The sequence below is a fragment of the Papio anubis genome, chromosome 18 (assembly GCF_008728515.1).
Source record: "Papio anubis isolate 15944 chromosome 18, Panubis1.0, whole genome shotgun sequence".
In the NCBI taxonomy this organism is placed as follows: domain Eukaryota; kingdom Metazoa; phylum Chordata; class Mammalia; order Primates; family Cercopithecidae; genus Papio; species Papio anubis.
Window position 1 is genome coordinate 55,491,675 of NC_044993.1, and position 19,500 is coordinate 55,511,174.

Sequence of the window (19,500 nt, forward strand, 5' to 3'; positions counted from 1 at the left end):
CAGAGTCCGGGGCTAAAGACGGACAGGGAAGGCAGGTCCTGATGACATCCGGGAGACCCTGAGCCCGGCTGCTGCTTTGGAGAGTTCCAGCCCGCTGGACTTTTTGTCCCATGAGCCAAGAAATCCCTCCTCCCATCACCCACCACGCCCCCCCACCTTTTTCCTCCTAAGCCAGTTTGTCTTGGCTCTCTTTGCCCCCAGGGGAGTCCTGGCTAATGTAAGATGTTTTCTAATTTCATCTTATCTCACTAAGAATGAAAAGCACCAGAGAACATAATGTTAACTGCTTTCGCCAGAATACGGATAAACAATTACATCACACTTCCAAGTGCACTAAAACTTCTTCCCTAAGACTTACCATTTTTATAAATCCATTAATCAAATGTGACAGCATTCTTTTTTCATCCTCAAGAGTGAGTGCACTAAAATCAATAATTGTACATAATTAACACGGAGGTAACAGATGAAAGTTTCTAAAGAAAAAAATACACAAGGGGTAAGTAATTTAACGGGTAAGAACATTTTGCATTTTCTAGATATAAAAAACTCCGTTTATTTTTCCTTGGATAAAAATACACAATCACAATTAACATAATTTAAATATGTTTCTCATCTCCCTCAAAGATGCTGTTCTCAAGATATATTTATTAACAAGAAAAGAAAAGGTAACTTTCACTTCTTTGGAACTTGGGCAGCAAGGTCTAATGTCAAATTCTGCACTTCAGGGAAATTTCACTGAACGTTTTATTTAAAAAATAAATGGAATTTATGTTGAATTTCCACCAGCAGGGTGTGCTGGTTCACACCTGTAATCCCAGCACTTAGGAAGGCAGAGGTAGCAGGTTCGTTTGAGCCTAGGAGTTGGACAGTTGGAGACCAGCCTGGGCAACATGACGAGACCCCATTCTCCCCAAAAAGGAAACAGAAATATTTCCAATGTACAGCAAAGTTGAAAGAATTTTCCAGTAAATACGCATACCACCCACCATCGAAATCCTGCCATCACCGTTTTATTTTACACATAATTATCCACTCCCCTCTCCATCCATCAATCCGTCTTATTTTTTTGATACATTGTAAAGTAAATCTCAGGTCTCAGTTGCTTCTATTTAATAGAAAATTTAACACGAATATAAGGAAGAAAAAGTCAAATCGTTATAGTTTTGATTATACTTGTGAAGGCCTACCAATAGTTCCCCAAATTTATTTTTTAAAAATTTTAAGAGCGTAGAGAAAACAGGAGTCAAGGTTTTTGCTTGTCGGTTTGTTCTTGGAGAAAACGTTTTGGCAAAGATTGCCCATTGTCCTTCAATACAAATGTACACTTTGTTCTTTTTTTGTTTTTGTTTTGAGATGGAGTTTCGCTCTTGTGGCCCAGGCTAGAGTGCAATGTCGTGATCTTGGATCATGGCAACCTGTGCCTCCCAGGTTCAAGTGATTCTCCTGCCTCAGCCTCCCAAGTAGCTGGGATTACAGGCATGTGCCACTAAGCCTGGCTAATTTTTTGTATAATTATTATTATTATTATTTTTTAGTAGAGATGGGGTTTCACCATGTTGGCCAGGCTGATCTCAAACTCCTGACCTCAGGTGATCCACTCATCTTGGTCTCTTAAAGTGCTGGGATTACAGGTATAAGACACCACACCCAGCCCCACTTTGTTCTTAGAACAACATTCCCTAGCCTCCTTCCCAATTAGGGGTGGCTATGGGACACTTCTGAACAACGCGATGTGAACACAAGTGACGTGTGAGCCTTCCCAGCTTTGTCCCCAAAAGAAAGCTGCTGTTCCCCATTGCCCACAGGCCAGAATGTGGACATGGTTTAGGTACGTCAGCTTCCAGGAAGAAGACAAGGACAACACCCCAGATAGATTGGGAGAACAATAAGACAGAAATAACCTGAGTCCCTGGATGATATTTGAAAGAAGAGCTGCCCTACCCCTACCTTCTGGTCTGTCTACTATGCACAATTTTAACAAGACAGAAATCAACCTTCTATTTTACTTAAGCCAAAACCCGATATCTCACGAATCTAAGTGCCTTTCTGGATGCCTTTTGTGTCTTTATTTCTATTTTTGTCCAACTAAAGTCTACCGGCTCCATTTTTATGAAATGCCTCGACACTTTGATTTTCATAACTACCCATGAATTTGAAAGCACAAAAAATCATAGAAGATTCTAAAATGCAGAGAAAACAAAGAAGAAATACAATTCGTCTTGTTGATGGTTAAGTTCCAAAACAATTTTCTCCATTCTTGTAACATTTTCCAGTAAATCAAGCTGCTGTGTTTAAAAATTCTTTGGGGACTAAAATTTCAGCCACAAACAAGCAGGAATTGCCCTAAGCACAGTCAAATGAAAACATATTTTAAAAATAAACAAACAAAAACCAGAAAGCAAAGCAGTGACTATTCAGCCTTTGACTGAAAGGTAACGCCTGTGGATAGGCCTCAGCCTCAAGTATACCGAGGAAATAAAGTCCTTCATGTAAGAAATGTAAGCAGTTTCATTTGAATTTCAAATAATTGGCTAATAAAGAGATGAAATAAAAAGGCTATGTTACTGGATGAGTGAGCTCATTATTATACTATCTGCTGCTCTCAGAAATCTCCAAGAGACACGGAGTTTGAGTTCACTTGAATGAAACCAGCTTTTTACCCACAACATAAATTCCTTTCTAACAACATCTGCCACGTCGCTTTCTCAAGAAGGTTACCCTCAGCCTCCTTCCTCTCCTGGACTGGAATGTCTTCGTTAGCAAGAATTTTAATACCCCCAATAAAGTAATATTATTCACAGTGGCAGCTTAAAGAATCATTCCCTAATGTTCTATTAGGTGGCATTAAGAACCAATTCATGTTATATTTCAGCCGCAAGCATGGCTTACTTCACGGAGTCATGCATGGTCTTGCAAACGTGCAAAAGGGCATTCAAAATGACCGGGTCCTTGGTGGGCTCTTGTTGATGCCTAGGAGACATTTAAAGGTAAAAGTCAAAGTTTTGTCCACTGACAGCACTGTAAGAGTGGATTCAGTTTTCATCCACTCTGTACACATTTGAAAAGCAGCAAATTATCCAGCTGGCATTTCACCCAGCCCAGTTTACCAGTAATGAGCCGTGTTCTGGTTGTCTCAGAATTCTTTTTTTAATTTTTGAGATGGAGTCTCACTCTGTCACCCAGGCTGGAGTGCAGTGGTGTGACCTCAGCTCACTGCAGCCTCTGCCTCCTGGGTTCAAGTGATCCTACTGCCTCAGCCTCCCAAGTAGCTGGGACTACAGGCGTGTGCCACCACACCTGGCTAATTTTTGTATTTTTGGTAGACACAGGGTTTCGCCATGTTGGCCAGGCTGCTCTTGAACTCCTGGCCTCAAGTGATCAGCCTGCCTCAGTCTCCCAAAGTGTTAGGATTACAGGCATGAGCCACCACATCTGGCCCAGAATTCTTTAAATAACAAGTTTGCTCTTCTACACACGATAACTTCTCCTAACTGCAAAATCACAGAAAAACTCTTCCCTTTCCTAAACCAGGTGGGCTAAGGGCAAACCTGTTTTTTGTTTGTTTGTTTGTTTGTTTGTTTTTACTATGCTTCTCATACCTTCTGAAGCTCCCCACAACCTGTCTGTCACTGTGTTTTTAACAGGCAAATTTTGCCAGGCAAAATTATTCATTTGGTTTTTCAAAAATATAAAAGGGCAAACTTATAACAAATATTTAGGTAAGTAAATTAGGTATATTTATTCCAAGCAAATTAATTAGGAATTAATATCAATCCTTAGGAAGGAATTAATCTTTTAGAAAGATGACAAGAAAAGCTTAAAACATTTGAGCAATATCACACTCAATTTTCCAAACTGAACCATATCTATAGATACTTAATATTTAAAGTAACTGTAGCCTTTTTTAACTTAACCTTGTCCTAAAAAATAATATATTGTACATGAAATCACATTAAACTATACACTGCCTAATACATTTAAAATAAATATGTAACTTTAAAAATAAAAACAGGCCAGATGCGCTGGCTCATGCCTATAATCCTAGCACTTTGGGAGGCCGAGGTGGGCAGATCACCTGAGGTCAGGAGTTCGAGACCAGCCTGGCCACCATGGCGAAACCCTGTCTCTACTAAAAATACAAAAAAATTAGCCAGGCATGGAGGTGGGTGCCTGTAATCCCAGCTACTTGGGAGGCTGAGGCAGGAGAATTGCTTGAACCCAGGAGGTGAAGGTTGCAGTCAGCCAAGATCGTGCCACTGCACTCTAGCCTGGGTGACAGAGTAGGGCCCTGCCTCAAAATAAATTTTAAAAATAATGAAATAAAAATAAAACCCTAGCTAGGCAAGGTGGCTCACACCTATAATCCCAGCACTTTGGGAGGCTAAGGTGGGTGGATGGCTTGAGCCCAGGAGATGAAAACCAGCTTGGGCAACATAGAGAGACCCTGTCTCTACAAACAATACAAAAATCAGCTGGGTTGTAGTGGCACACACCTGTAGCCCCAGCTACCTGGAAGGCTGAGGCAGGAGGATCACCTAAGCGTGAGAAGCTCGAGGCTGCAGTGAACCATAATTGTGCCACTGCACTCCAGCCTGGATGACAGAGTGAGACCTTGTCTCAAAACAAAAACAAAAACACCTTTTTTCCATGCACCACTTTAAAATTATTTCATGTACCATTAGCAGCCGGGCAGTTTTGGGAAACACAGATTTAATCAAAAAAATGAAAAGAACTAGATTTGATTTTTTTTCTTTTTTGTTAAAGAGCTAAATTTGAAAACTGATCACAAATTAGTCAGCTACATAACTAAACACTGAAGATGAAAACCTTTCTAGCACCGGTGCCTTCTTCATAAGTATGTACGCCCTGATTTGTATCCTTAAAAATGTGACTCTTGAGGGAATTTATCAAAAGACTGCTCCTTCTAAAAACGTATCAAAGTAAAATGGAGCTGCTGGCAGGGCTCATGATAACACTTGCTAGTCTGTCTTCTTAAACACAAATTACAAACTTTTATCATGACTGCTGCCTTTAATGTGGCTTTCCTTCCAGTGTGGTTTTCTGTATGAAATACGTACACATCACTTGGCCTCAAAGTGCAAGAACTGATTTTTTAGCAACAGGTTTCACAAGGGCACTGGGAATCAAGGCTTCCGCTGCACGCCGTGGCACTCACTTGATAAAGGCGTCCATGATGCATTTGCAAACCTCCACCCGCACACTCTCTTTTTGGAACATGTCCAGAAACGGCAGAAATTTTTCCTATAAATAAAGCAAGCACTCTATATGCAAATGACACAAGTTACTGGAAGGAAGGAATCTGTGGGTCTCTTCTTCTGTGGAGGTCAAAAAAGCAGAACAGAGGTTCATCTCTCTGAGTCAGGTCAGATGAGGACTCCTCTGAAATCAGGGAGAGGACCTGACTGGGCTTGTAAAAAGCTGTTACTGAGCCAGGCACAGTGGCTTATGTCTGTAATCCCAGCACTTTGGGAGGCCGAGGTGGGTGGATCACTTGAGGCCAGGAGTTCAAGACCAGCCTGGCCAACATGGCGAAACCCTGTCTCTACTAAAAATACAAAAATTAGCCAGGTGTACCGGTGCATGCCTGTAGTCCCAGCTACTTGGAAGGCTGAGGCAGGAGAATTGCTTAAACTCAGGAAGGCGGAGGTTGCAGTGAGCCGAGATCGCTCTGCTGCACTCCAGCCTAGGCGACAGAGCAAGACTCTGTCTCAAAAATAAATAAACAAGCAAACAAACAAACAAACAAAATAAAAAGCTGTTACTGTTAAAACAACTTATATGCATTCCAGGGATTGGTGCTGGGACCAGTTAACATTTTGGAGAGCCATCCCGGCAACCTTTGATGACCGTAAGCTTCTCCGGGCAAGGCAGACTTCAGTCTTTTTATGATTATATTGATGAGCAATGGAAGAAGAGTCAGAGTACAGCTGTTCAGAGATGGCCTCGAAATTGGACTGCCTGGCTCTGAATCTTAACCTCGGTGACTGTGTAACTGTAAACAAGTTGCTCTACTTCTTCCTGCATCAGTTTTCTCATTTGTAAAGTGGGAATATGGTAGTTGCTCCCTTATCTGCGGTTTTGCTTTCCAGAGTTTCAGTTACTCTCGGTTAACGGCCATCCGAAAATATTAAATAGAAAATTCTAGAAATAATTCATTCATTTTTATTTTTATTTTTATTTTTATAGTATTTTATTTGTTCGAGACAGAGTCTCGCTCTGTTGCCTAGGCTCGAGTGCACTGGTGCAATCTCGGTTCACTGCAACCTCAGCCTCCCCAGTAGCTGGGGACTACAGGCATGCACCACCACACCTGGCTAGTTTTTTGTATTTTTAGTAGAGACAGGGTTTCACCATGTTGGCCAGGCTGGTCTGGAACTCCTGATCTCAGGTGATCTGCCTGCCTCGGCCTCTGAAAGCGCTGAGCCACCACGCCCAGCCTCATTCATTTGAAATTGAGCGTTGCTCAGAGTAGTGTAATGAAATCTCACGTTATACTGTTCTGTCCCGCCCAGGCTGTGAGTCATCCCTTTGTCTAGTGTCTCCACATTGTAGACGCTACCCGCTTATTAGTCACTTAGTAGCTGACTTGGGTCACTGGATTGACTGTCATGGTATCACAGCATTTTTGTGTTCAAAGAACACTTATTTTACTTAATAATGCTCCCAAAGTGCAAGAGTAGCGATGCTGGCATATCGTTATAATTGTTCTATTTTAGCTATTGTTGTCAATCTCTCAGTGTGCCTAATTTATAAACGAAACTTTATCGTAGGTATGTATTTATAGGATAAAACATAGTATACACAGGATTCAGCACTATCTGCGATTTCGGGCAACTCCTGGGCGGTCTTGGAACGTATTCCCCCTGGATAAGAAAGCAGCACTGTAGTGATAACTCCTACTTCCCTGCGGTGGTATGAAACTGATGTGAGGCAATCCTTGTAAAGTTCCAGAACAGTGCTTGGAGGGTGGTATATGTCCAATAAATATTAGCTGCTATGATTAAAATAAAAACTCTTACAATCCTGTGAGCATACATAAATGGAACCTGGAAGAGGGAAGTGAAGGGAGAGACACAGAATGTTACTATACAGAGAATAACCTAGATTCCTACTTGCCCAGGGCACTGAGCAAACTTGAACAGACATCGCAGGATATTTTAAATTTTTGAGGGAAACATGGTAAATCTCAACTGTCAGACACTGAAACAACTACTAGCTCAATGTGTTTCATAGTTTTAACATTAGGCTATGTGATTAAAAAGCAAGTGCTCTGTGAAAATCACTGTGGAAGAGCAAAGAGAAGGCTGTCCAGAGTGTTTCGAAGGTTTGAGAAGTTGTGTAATGCCCAATAGAGCACATATCCCATAAGTAAGGAATGAAACAGAAATAATATTTTTCTTTCAGTTTTTGTGCATTATTTTTTCAAATACTGCTTAAGCTGTTAGGACATAAATACTTAAGTTGATCAGACCTAACTAACTACAAGGAACTGCTGAATATTTCTTTTGGCCTGGGGCATCATGAAAACACTACTGAGACAATGAGAACCTCTGAGCCAGGTACAAATTTCCAAAAATAATTAAGAAATGCTACTTACCACTGAGAAAAGAACTGAGAAGTCATGGAAGTGGGCAATAACTTTCTTAATTATTAACTGAAGCTGTAAAACAAACAAACAAAAATCTTATTTTTAAAAATTTAATGTTTAAAAATTTCTTTCTGGTTCACATTCTCTCATGAAAACCTGAATTTTTTTTTTTAAAGGCAATCACTTTTCATAATTTACAATTACAACTACAATAAAGTAAGCCTGGATTGTTCGACAAATGGTGAACTGGGCTTAGGGTAGGCTCTGTCTCAGTCTGAGTTTGCTCAATGACTCTGTACATCCTACTTTCTAGTCCTGGGGAAGTAACTGAGTCTCAGTCTCAGCTTCCTCATCTGTGAATTGGAGATCAAAGCAGTAAGGACTCAATGGAATGGTTCGTGGAAAGTCCTGATTGCAGTGCCCGCCCTTAGAAAGTTCTCCATTAATGTCAGCTATTGTTATTCCTTGAATAGTGGGCAAACTTTTTCTATAAATGTCCTACATTCCACCACAACTACTCAACACTACTGTAGTGCAAGAGCAGCCATTGCCAACATTAAATGAATGTGCATTAAATGAATTGGTGCCAATAAAACTTTATTCACAAAAACGAGTGGCAGGTTACATATAGCCTATGGGCTGTAGTTGGCCAGTTCCTATTCTACATCATCGTGTGGCCCTGTGTTTCTTGATTATTCACTGGAAAGGATTTGGACAGAGTTCGCTGGTAGAGTTAAAGGCCAAGGTATTACCCAAGGACGGTGGCACAGTCTGTGAGGTCTGCCTCAAAAATGCCCAGATACTGATGGTTACCGCCCCTCACTCTGCGATGCACAGTCCAGACCGAAAGGTTGACAGGGTCTTGGTCCAGGAGAGCCAGGGAGATGCTGTTTCTAAATACAATAGAACTCCCTACCTCTGGGTGCTATCAAGAAAATGTACTGACAATTTGTTTACACTAAAAAAACTGCTGTTTCAATAATTTCCAAAGAAAATCTCTCATGTTCTAAAAACAGAACATGAAGAACGTTATGTGCCCATTCCATAATTAGGCAGCTTACTAGGTCAGTCAAGCAAAAAACTAATAAAGGACTTCACAACTTCAACTTAAACAACGCTCCAAGGCATACCATTGTAAGACACTGCAATGCTGTCTGGTTAAAATAGTTTCTGAAGCACAAAGCACCTAATCCCTTTAGAACAAGAAATTTTTTGTTAACACTTAAGCACAGCTACACATAAACTGTGATTTTAAAAGATAGGAGTTTTTGCCCTTAATATTTCATTGTAAAAATGCTCAAAAATAAAGAATATTGAAAGAATTATACAAACACCCATTTATTTACCACTTAAGACTCTACAGAAGCTAGTATTTTAATTTACTTTATCTCCTCACTGATCCATCCATCTAATGATAGAATTTGTAAACACACAGCCCATCCACTTTTTAAAACTTTTTTGTTTTATTATTATTATTTTTTGAGACAGGGTCTTTCTCTGTTGCCCAGGCTGGAGTGCAGTATGGCATGATCTCAGCTCACTGCAGCCTTGACCTCCTGGGCTCAAGCAATCCTCCTGCCTCAGCAGCCTCCAGAGTAGCTGGGACCACTGGTGCTTGCCACCATCAGCTAATTTTTGTATTTTTTTAGTAGCGACAGGGTTTCACCATGTTGCCCAGGCTGGTCTTGAACTCCTGGGCTCAAGCAATCTGCCCATCTCGGCTTCCCAAAGTGATGGGATTACAAGTGTGAGCCACTTCACCTGCCTTTAACTTTTTATTTTGAAATAATTTCAGACTTGCAGAAAAGCTGAAAGAATAGTACTGAGAACTCCCACATATTCTTTACCCAAATCCATCAATTTTTAATATTTTGCCAAATATGCTTTCTGGTTCTCTCTATGTAAAACATACTATTTTTTCCCTGAACTACATGAGAGTAGATTGTATGAATCATGCCCTTACCCCTTAACACTTCCTTTTTTATTTCCTAAGAAAAATCATATTCTCTGACATTTCCACTTGCTGTTATCAAATCGGGAAAGTTAACACTGATATAATGAAATCTAATCTAATTTGAAATCTAATCCAATCTGTTGATTGTCTCAATTGGTCTTTTCTGACATTACTATTTTCCATCTTCTACGCAGGATCTAGTCTGAGATTGCACACTGCATTCCATTTTCACGTCTCTTTAGTCTGTGTTAATTCACAAGTTCTTCCGTCTGTCCTTGTCATTTATGGCAATGATATTTCTGGGGTTTTTGGTTTTTTATTTATTTTATTTTACTTCATTTATTTATTTTATTTTTAGTTTAGTTCAATCAGAGACAGGATCTCACTCTGTCACTGAGGTTGGAGTGCACTGGTGCTACCATAGCTCACTGCAGCCTCCAACTCCTGGACTCAAACAATCCTTCCAGCTCTGCCTCCTAAGTAGCTGGAACTACAGGCATGCACCACCACATCTGGCTAATTTCTTTCTTTATTTTTTAAATTTTTTGTAGAGATAAGGTCTTGCTATGTTGTCCACACTGGACTCAAACTCCTGGCCTCAAATAATCCTCCTGCCTCGGCCTCTCAAAGTCTGGAATTATAGGTGTGAGCCATGGAGCCTGGCCACCGTGATATTTCTGAAGAATTATAGAATGCTTCTCAATCTGGGCACGTGTGACATTCCCTTGTGATTAAATTCAGCTCATGCATTCTCAACTGAAATGCTATACAGGTGATGTTGTGTGTTTCTTAGGGTACTACATCTGCAGGCACATGATGGCCTTTTGCTCCTCATTGGTGAGATGAACTCTCATTAACTGGACTGTCCAGTGTCTATGCTGTATAGTCACTATTTTCCCCATTGCACTGATACCTGCTCAGTAGGAAGACCTTTTGAGATATGCAAATATCCTGCTCCTCATTGAACTATCAAAATCTCTCTCCTCCTCAATGCATGCAAAACTCTTCTCCCCCCAGGTTTAACAGACACCGATAATTCTTACCTAAAGGAAGACAATTCTTGTCTTTACTGTGATGGCTGCAAAATGGTGATTTTTCCAATTCTACCATTTCTTTCACATTTCTCAATCCGCTCATCTATTTATCTATTCGTCATAAGAATGGACTCTTGGATTCCTATTTTATTCAATGGGCTATAATCCGTTACTGTCCTAATTCCATTTGATCCTCAAATTGGGAGCAAGTGAGAGCCCCTTCAAGCTGCTCTTATACCCTTTTCACATGCCCCCATTAGTGGGGTGTTTTTTTTTTTTTTTTTGAGACCATGTCTCTCTCTCACCCAGGCTGGAGTGCTCACTGCAACTTCCACATCCAAGGCGCAGGTGATCCTCCCCTGTAGCATCCTAGGTAGCTGGGACTATAGGCATGCACCACCAGGCCCAGCTAATTTTTATACTTTTTGTAGAGATGGCCCAGGCTGGTCTTGAACTCCTGGACTCAAGTGATCTGCCCTCCTTGGCCTCCCAAAGTGCTGGGATTACAGGCATGAACCACCACACCTGGCCTCACTGAACTCTTTAGAAGCAACACGTGACATAATGTATGCAACTTATTATCAAATAATTCTGAAAAAAACATACACACATACATGTATATATGTGTGGACATACATGAATGATAAAGCATATGTGGTGAAATACTAACAGCTGGCCAGACGTGGTGGCTCACACCTGTAATCCCAGCACTTTGGGAAGCTGAGGCGGGCGGATCACGAAGTCAGGAGATCGAGACCATCCTGGCTAACACAGTGAAACCCCATCTCTGCTAAAATTACAAAAAAATTAACCAGGCGTGCTGGCGCACCCCTGTAGTCCCAGCTACTCGGGAGGCTGAGGCAGGAGAATCACTTAAACCCAAGAAGCAGAGGTTGCAATGAGCCAAGATCACACTACTGCACTCCAGTCTGGGCAACAGAGCAAGACTGTGTCTCAAAAAAAAAAAAAAAAAAAAAGAAATGTTAACAGTTAGTGAATCTGGGTAAAGAATAATAGAAATTTTTTATTTTAACTTTCCAATAAGTTTAAATTTATTTCCACATAAGGAAGTTATGCTTAAGCCCAGGAAGTCGAGGCTGTGCTAAGCGGTGATCACATCACTGCACTCCAGCCTGGGTGACTGAGCAAGACCCTGTCTCAAAAAAAAGGAAAAAAAAGTTGATTTAACTAAAAATACTTGCAATTTACTTATTAGTGACAACAATGATGACAACGCTTGTTGAGCACTGACCACGTGCCAGGCCACTGTGTGAGGGCTTCACTTCATCCTCGCAGTAACTCTCAGGTAGCACTATTACTATCCCCACTTCACAGGTGAGAAAACTGGGGCACAACAAGGTTAAGTAACCGATCAAAGGGCACACGGCAGCCCCGTGCGGTGGCTCACGCCGGTAATCCCAGCACTTTGGGAGGCTGAGGCGGGCGGATCATGAGGTCAGGAGATCGAGACCATCCTGGCTAACAAGGGGACACCCCGTCTCTACTAAAAATACAAAAAATTAGCTGGGCATGGTGGTGGGTGCCTGTAGTACCAGCTACTCAGGAGGCTGAGGCAGGAGAATGGTATGAACCTAGGAGGCGGAGCTTGTAGCTGAGATCGCGCCACTGGACTCCAGCCTGGGAGACAAAGTGAGACTCCATCTCAAAAAAAACAACAACAACAACAACAAAAAACAGGGCACATGGTACATGGCTAGGATTTGGCAGAGCTACGATTCAAACACAGGATTATCTGCCTTTAGAGCATGATCCATGCAGAATGCCTATTTAATTCAACAGAACAAAATTCCTAACAATGTTGAAATGAGAAATGCAAATCTGTTACCTGGGGGTAGGAATCTTCAAATGCACGATCTGGAGTCATGTGCTTGATGACATCCGCCAAAACGGTATTCACCTCTCGTTTCTAAGCAGGGAAAAGGAACCAAACCTGCATTAGACACTGTATGGCAATCGTTGACCATGTTCCTGGGAGAAAGGACTAATGTATTCAGAATACATCACACGTCTTCCAGGAAATCGTTTTCAATATTCTGCTGAAAATAACAGAAGGGAGGAAATCCCACTCATATCACCTAGTCTAGTACCACAGCCCCACACCTAGTCAGGACTAAACGCTGTTCTCAAAGGTTCTGGGGCTTTACATTGTCCCTGCTTTCCCCGAGTGGTGGTCAAATCGGCCTCTTTCTGCCTGCCTGTCCCAGGCCTTCCCTCAAGTGCCTGCAGAGAGAACAGTGAAGCACTGTGGAAGAGTGCAGGCTCACCCTTGCAAGCCGTCTGATCTAACTGCTCAACTGCTCACTTTTGCCACCTTTAGCAGGAGTCAGCCAAGTGCAGCCCAATCCGGCCCAGTGCCTGTTTTTACAAGGCCCACAAGCTAAGAATAGCTTTTAAGTCTCTACAATTAACTGCTGATTTATGAGAATTACAAAAGGCAGAAGAGCACGTCAGACACCATCACAAGGATGCAATGGGAAAAATGTAGTCTTTGCAAACGCTACAGGGCAAAAGACCCAATTTCTTCAACAAATAAATTACAGGGAAAGAAAGGGGAAGGAGAGAAGGAGACAGTTTGAAAGATAACTTACATATCAAAAGTATCCTAAAATGCCTATTGCAATGTAAAAGCCTTATTTTCAACCAGATTTCAACAAATAAACTTTTTTTTAAAATCAGATAATTGGGGAAATCAGAATATTGACTGGTATTTATGATATTAAATAATTAGTAACTCAGCCGCGTGAGGTGGCTCACGCCTGTACTCCCAGCACTTTGGGACGCCGAGGGTGGACTGCTTGAAGTCAGGAGTTCAAGACCAGCCTGGCCAACATGGAGAAACCCCGTCTCTATTGAAAATACATAAAATTAGCTGGGTGTGGTGGTGTACGCCTGTAGTCCTAGCTACTCAGGAGGCTGAGGCAGAATTGCTTGAACCCAGGAGCCGGTGGTTGCAGTGAGCTGAAATCGTGCCACAGCACTCTAGCCTGGGCAACAGAGTGAGACTCTGTCTCAAAAAAAAAAAAAGCAACTTTTTTCTTTAGAATAATGTATTTAGATTTGGTTTAAGGAAGGGAACCCTCCAACCTGGGCAACATAGCGAGACCCCATCTCTACAAGTAAAAAAAATTTAGCCAGGTGTGCTGGCATGTACCTGTGATTCCCGCTACTCGGGAGGCTGAGGCAGGAGGATTGCCTGAGCCCAGGAGGTCGAGGCTGGAGTGAGTCACGGTCATACCACTGCACTCCAGTCCAGGCAACAGAGTGAGATCCTGTTTGTCAATCAATCAATCAATGGAATCCTTACATTTTTACAGATGTGCTGAAATATTGACAGATGAAATGATACAATGTCTGAGATTGCTTCGAAATATTCCAGGGGTCGGGGGACACGGTAATGATATAAATCATACAAGATTTGTCGTAAGTTGATAATTCCTGATTGATGGGTACAAGGGAGCGAGTCTGTTTAAATTTCCATAATAAAATGTAAAATAAAAATAGAACCAAAAAAAAACCACAAAAATCAATGGACCAACATTTACCTAATGCTCAAAATGAGGCAAAATCAATTTTGGTGTTAGAAGCTACCTGCACCTCCCCAAAGGCTGAGGTGTGACAGCGAGTGGCAGTTCTGGGGGTTCTGTGGGGTCGTTATTTCCTATTTGCTACTCTGGACAGTGATTACATGGTGGTACCTTGTGAAAATTCATTGAGCCAGCAAACTTATGATACGTGCACATTTCTGCATGTGTGCTTGGCTCAGTTTGTTTGGGCTTCTCTACCAAAATACCATAAACCGGGAAGCTTGAAACAACAGAAATTTAATTCTCACAGTTCTGGAGGCTGGGAAGTCCAAGATGGAGGTAGATTTGGTGTCTGGTGAGGACCCATTCCTCACAAATGGCATCTTCTCCCCAAGTCCTCGCAGGGTGGAAGGGGACAGTGAGCTCCTCGGGACTTATTTGTATTATTACTTTGGTTTTGAGGCAGAGTCTCACTCTGTCACTCAGGCTGGAGTGTAGCAGTGCAATCTTGGCTCACTGCAGCTTCTGCCTCCCACATTGAAGCGATTCTCCTCCCTCAACCTCCTGGGTAGCTAGGACTACAGGCACATGTCACATACCCGGCTAATTTTTTTTGTTATTTTTAGTAGAGACGGGGTTTTACCATGTTGGCCAGGCTGGTGGGCTTCTTTTATTGTAAGGGCATTAATCCCCTTCATAAGGACTCTGCCCTCATGACCTAATCTCCTCTCAAAGGTTCCACCTCCTAATACCATCATCTTGGGGGCTAGGATTTCAACATATGAATTTTGGGAGGGCACAGACATTCAGACCATAGCAATGCTATACTTAAATTTTTAGGACTTGATTAAAAATAAACAAATTACTCCGGCAAGGGTTTTGAACCCACTTCTATCTGCTTCTAAAGTCTCTGCTCTTTGAGAAGCCTAGTATTCCCCTAACTGTGGTTCTAGTCTATGCCTAGGGAAAGAAACATTTGCATAGGAAAAAAATTACATGCCAGTAAAATTGTTTGGGAAATGCTGCTTACTAGACTCTGATGTACAGTTGCAACGCACTTTAGCATATAAACATCTAAGGTATCCTATGGTAAAAAAAAAAAAGGTTTAACTTTGTATAATGCTGTATTTTCCAAACTTAAATGTAAACACGAAACAGTTATTTTTTGTTATAGTATACATATTAATGATCCATCATGCTTTATCATGAAGAACGCAATTTTTATAAATTATAACAGCAAGCACCATGGTCAAATGCCTCAATACCTAAACTAGGCTAATTCACTATTATAAACATGAAAAAATCTAATTCTTTCAAAAACAACACCACAGTCACACATACCGTGAAATGCTTGCAGGTGTATTCTACCCACACTTCCGCACAATTAATGTAGTCCTACAAAGAAAAAGGAAAGCATCTTAACGTTAAGTACAACATAGTATGCCTTATAGCAAACAGGAAGCTTCAGGTGGCTCTGTTCAATGGTTGGAAACAGGAGTTTCCTTTTGCTAATTACTGGCTTAAAGGCTGATCTTTAATTTAGGAATACCCTATTAACAATATTTTCAAACCTAAATCTTACAAACTGTTACATTTTGGATGCCCTCTATAAACTTAAGTGATCTTTTATAAAGTTTCAAATATCTGTAATGGTATGCATTTTTTTAAGTTTTATTTTTTATGGCAGTTCTGAATGCATGATCATGTAATTTTATACTTTTAGCACATCTTAAGGCTGTGAGAATTGAATTTTAAAAAATCAGAGAAATTACATCTTTAAAGCTATCCATTCTCTATTATAGGTAAACAAATAATACAATTATAATAAATAGATTTCCTTAGGGAAAAATGTATAACTAATGAAAAGATAATTTCCATTTTTTAGTTCAAATAGAGACAGGGGTCTTGCTATGTTGTCCAGGCCGGTCTGAAACTCCCAGCCTCAAGTGATCCTCCTGCCTCAGCCTCCCAAAGTGCTGAGATTACAGGTGTGAGTCACCATGTTAGGCCCGGAAGGGTAATTTTTTAAAAGAGTAGACGCCAAAACTTGGACAAAAAGTGGTTGATTTAAAGTTTAAATGGCAGGCCAGGCAAAGTGGCTCATGCTTGTAATCCCAGAACTTTGAGAAGCCGAGATGGGTAGATGTTTGAGACAGCCTGAACAACATGGTGAAACCCAGTCTCTACTAAAAATACAAAAATTCGCTGGATGTGGTGGCACACACCTATAATCCCAGCTACTCAGGAGGCTGAGGCAGGAGAATCGCTTGAACCCGGGAGGCAGAGGTTGCAGTGAGCCGAGATGGCGCCATCGTACTCTAGCCTGGACAACAGAGCAAGACTCCATCTCAAAAAAAAAAAAAAAAAAAAAAAAGACAAAATGGCCACCCACCTGTGGGTTCTTCAGCTTAGTGATAACTTTCCAAGCTTCATTGAGAATCTGAAGTCGGTCACTCTCGGGAGGATCAGCCAAGGCCAAGTTTAACCCCAGTGATCGAAAAAGGAGATGCTAAGAAAAAAGTCAAACCATCGTGTTATGGAAATTTTAAATCAAAGTAACTTGAAGCTCAAAGAAAAGAAAAGAGAAAAGGTAGTAATGTTTAATCCTTCTTGGGGCTAATCTTCCAACAACCTCCTTCTGAAGTTCTATCAAACATATCTCTGCCCCAGCTACACTGAGAGGCTCACACAGAGTTAGCTACATCTGTTGGTCTAATTGGGGGCCATAATATTCCACTGAACAAAGTTTTTCATAAATAATGAATGAAGATATATTCTTTCCTTTGTTTTGAGACAGGGTCTCACTCTGTCATCAGGCTTCATGACATAATCATGGCTCACTGCAGCCTCGACCTCCTGGGCTCCAAGCGATTCTCCCACCCTAACCTCCCAAGTAGCTGGGACTACAGGAATGCACCACCACACCCAGCTAATTTTTGATTTTTGGTAGAGATGGGGTCTTGCTATGTTGCCAGGCTGTTCTCAAACTCCTGGCCTCAAATGATCCTCCTGCGCTGGCCTCCCAAATGCTAGGATTATAAACATGAGCCACTGTGCCCAGCCTGATATATTCTTAAATACGTTAGACCAAAGTCTTTCTTAAATCCTTTGTAGTGACCTAATTTGATAGATTTAGGGCTCATGGGGGCCTGAAGCCTAGCAACCACATGGGGTCTGACAATCCCAATCTCTAACTCATCTTCCATTGCGTTCCTCAGACACAGAGCCTTCGCCTGTGTTCCTGCTGGCCCATGCTGTTCCCAACACCGGACTGTCTCTCAAGAGCTATCGGATACACACCGCTTATTTGTGTCCTATTGAGCATGAAGTCAAGAGCCTACCTTGGGGAAACCAGATTCATCACACTCTTTAATCATGCCAATGAAATCCATAGACCTTGTGGCGATGAACTCAGCCCGGAAGGCAGACATCACGGAATTCAACAGCAAGGCACTGCAAGACACAGATCCCCGAGTCAGCCTGGCTTCTCCTCAATCAAAGCTGCTTTAATTTTTGGGTATATATTGCCAGGAAGGATGACTAACAGCTCTTTAGTGGCAGGGTTGGAGGGAAAAAAAAAAGACCAGAGTAAAAAGGTAAACTGGAAAGACTAACCCAGTGTCCTGCACATATTAGAAACTCAATAAATGTTGAATTAACTGGGTGTTTAGATGGGTGGATGGATAGATGGCAGGATGAATAGACAGATCAGCAAGTGATCCAGTTCATTTAAGAAGAAGAGCGAGCATTCAATAAGCTGGTGCACTAATGAGACAGAACATTAAGTAAATACTGATCCATGTTGTAAATATATATCCACATCATTTATGTAAGAGTTTTTTTTTTTTGAGATGGAGTCTCACTTTGTTGCCCAGGCTGGAGTAAAGTGTCACGATCTTGGCTCACTGCAACCTCCACCTCCCGGGTTCAAGTGATTATCCTGCCTCAGCCTCCCGAGTAGCTGAGATTACAGGCATGTGCCACCATGCTTGACTAATTTTATGTATTTTTAGCAGAGACAGGGTTTCACCATGTTGGCCAGGCTGGTCTCGAACTCCTGACCTCAGGTTATCCACCCGTCTCAGCCTCTCAAAGTGCTGGGATTACAGGCGTGCACCACCGTGTCCAGCCAGTTTATGCAAGAGATTTCTTAGGAAAGAGATCTTATGTTATAGGCACTAGGCTCTGGGGACATAGTGGTGAACAAAGCCCATGCAAGGATATTACCACTAAAAGGAAAGCAGAGAGACAACCTCATATTTGTGACAGTCAGGGAGATGAACTTCATCCTAGCCCAACCACCTACCACAGCCCCATGGGGAAATAACTATTATTATTTTCTCTTTTTTTTGAGATGGAGTCTCGCTCTGTTGCCAGGCTGGAGTGCAGTGTCATGATCTCGGCTCACTGAAACCTCTGTCTCCTGGGTTCAAGCAATTCTCCTGCCTCAGTCTCCTGAGTAGCTGCGACTACAGGTGTATGCCACCAACCCCGGCTAGTTTTTGTATTTTTAGTAGAGATGGGGTTTTGCCACATTGGCCAGGCTGGTCTTGAACTCCTGACCTCAGGTGATCCACACACTTCAGCCTCCCAAAGTGCTGGGATTACAGGCATAGGCCACCACGCCCGGTTGGAAAGAACTATTATTATACCCGTTTTACAGATGAGGAGACAGAGGCACAGAGAGGTCAGGCAAGTGGCCCAAGGTCACAGGGCTAAGACAGAACATAGCCAAGGTCTGAGGCCAGGCAACTGGACTCCAGCGTTCTAAACCTCCATGCGATCCTGCCTCTCTCTCTTCAGCTCTATGCCCAGGTAAGCAGGCCAAGCTCAAAAATAGCAGCCAATGCCATTTTCAAACTCATGCTTTATGAATCTTAAAATACTTACTTGTTTCCTAGCTTCTTACACCTTTCCATCATCTCGGTCAGCAGAGCCTATTACGTTAAAAATAATAATAATTTAAAAATCAGGTTGAAGAAGCTAAAGTAACATTTCTAAGAGATTTCCAAAGTCAAACTCTAAAATGAATGTAGCCACATGTCCATTAAGATAATTCTCAGTGTCTGGTAGGGATGGGGAGGCTAGGGGAGAAAAAATTCACTTTCATGGCATTTAGCGTAATAAATAGAAGCTGGGGGCTGGGCATGCTGGTTCACACTTGTAATTCTAGCATTTTGGTAGACTGAGGCAGGTGGATCACTTGAGGTCAGGAGTTCGAGACTAGTCTGGCCAACATGGTAAAACCCTGTCTCCACTAAAAATACAAAAATTAGCCAGGTGTGGTAGCGGGTGCCTGTAATCCCAGCTACTCAGGGGGCTGAGGCAGGAGAATCACTAGAACCCAGGAAGTGGAGG

At 41.9% G+C, this 19,500-nt stretch overlaps 1 protein-coding gene across 4 annotated transcripts in view; it reads right to left on the bottom strand.

Moving 5' to 3' along the window:
- VPS35L (VPS35 endosomal protein sorting factor like) overlaps positions 1-19,500 on the bottom strand; it is a 147,605-nt gene that overhangs the window by 57,900 nt on the left and 70,205 nt on the right. For all 4 annotated transcript variants that reach the window (XM_021931799.2, XM_021931798.2, XM_021931797.2 and 1 more), the window contains 9 exons: positions 19,033-19,079; positions 17,484-17,595; positions 16,535-16,651; positions 15,484-15,537; positions 12,444-12,524; positions 7,619-7,681; positions 5,177-5,262; positions 2,890-2,970; positions 359-422 (listed from right to left, as the gene is read on the bottom strand). In XM_021931799.2, coding sequence (XP_021787491.1) covers positions 359-422; positions 2,890-2,970; positions 5,177-5,262; positions 7,619-7,681; positions 12,444-12,524; positions 15,484-15,537; positions 16,535-16,651; positions 17,484-17,595; positions 19,033-19,079 — 705 coding nt within the window. The remainder of the gene's footprint in view (positions 1-358; positions 423-2,889; positions 2,971-5,176; positions 5,263-7,618; positions 7,682-12,443; positions 12,525-15,483; positions 15,538-16,534; positions 16,652-17,483; positions 17,596-19,032; positions 19,080-19,500) is intronic.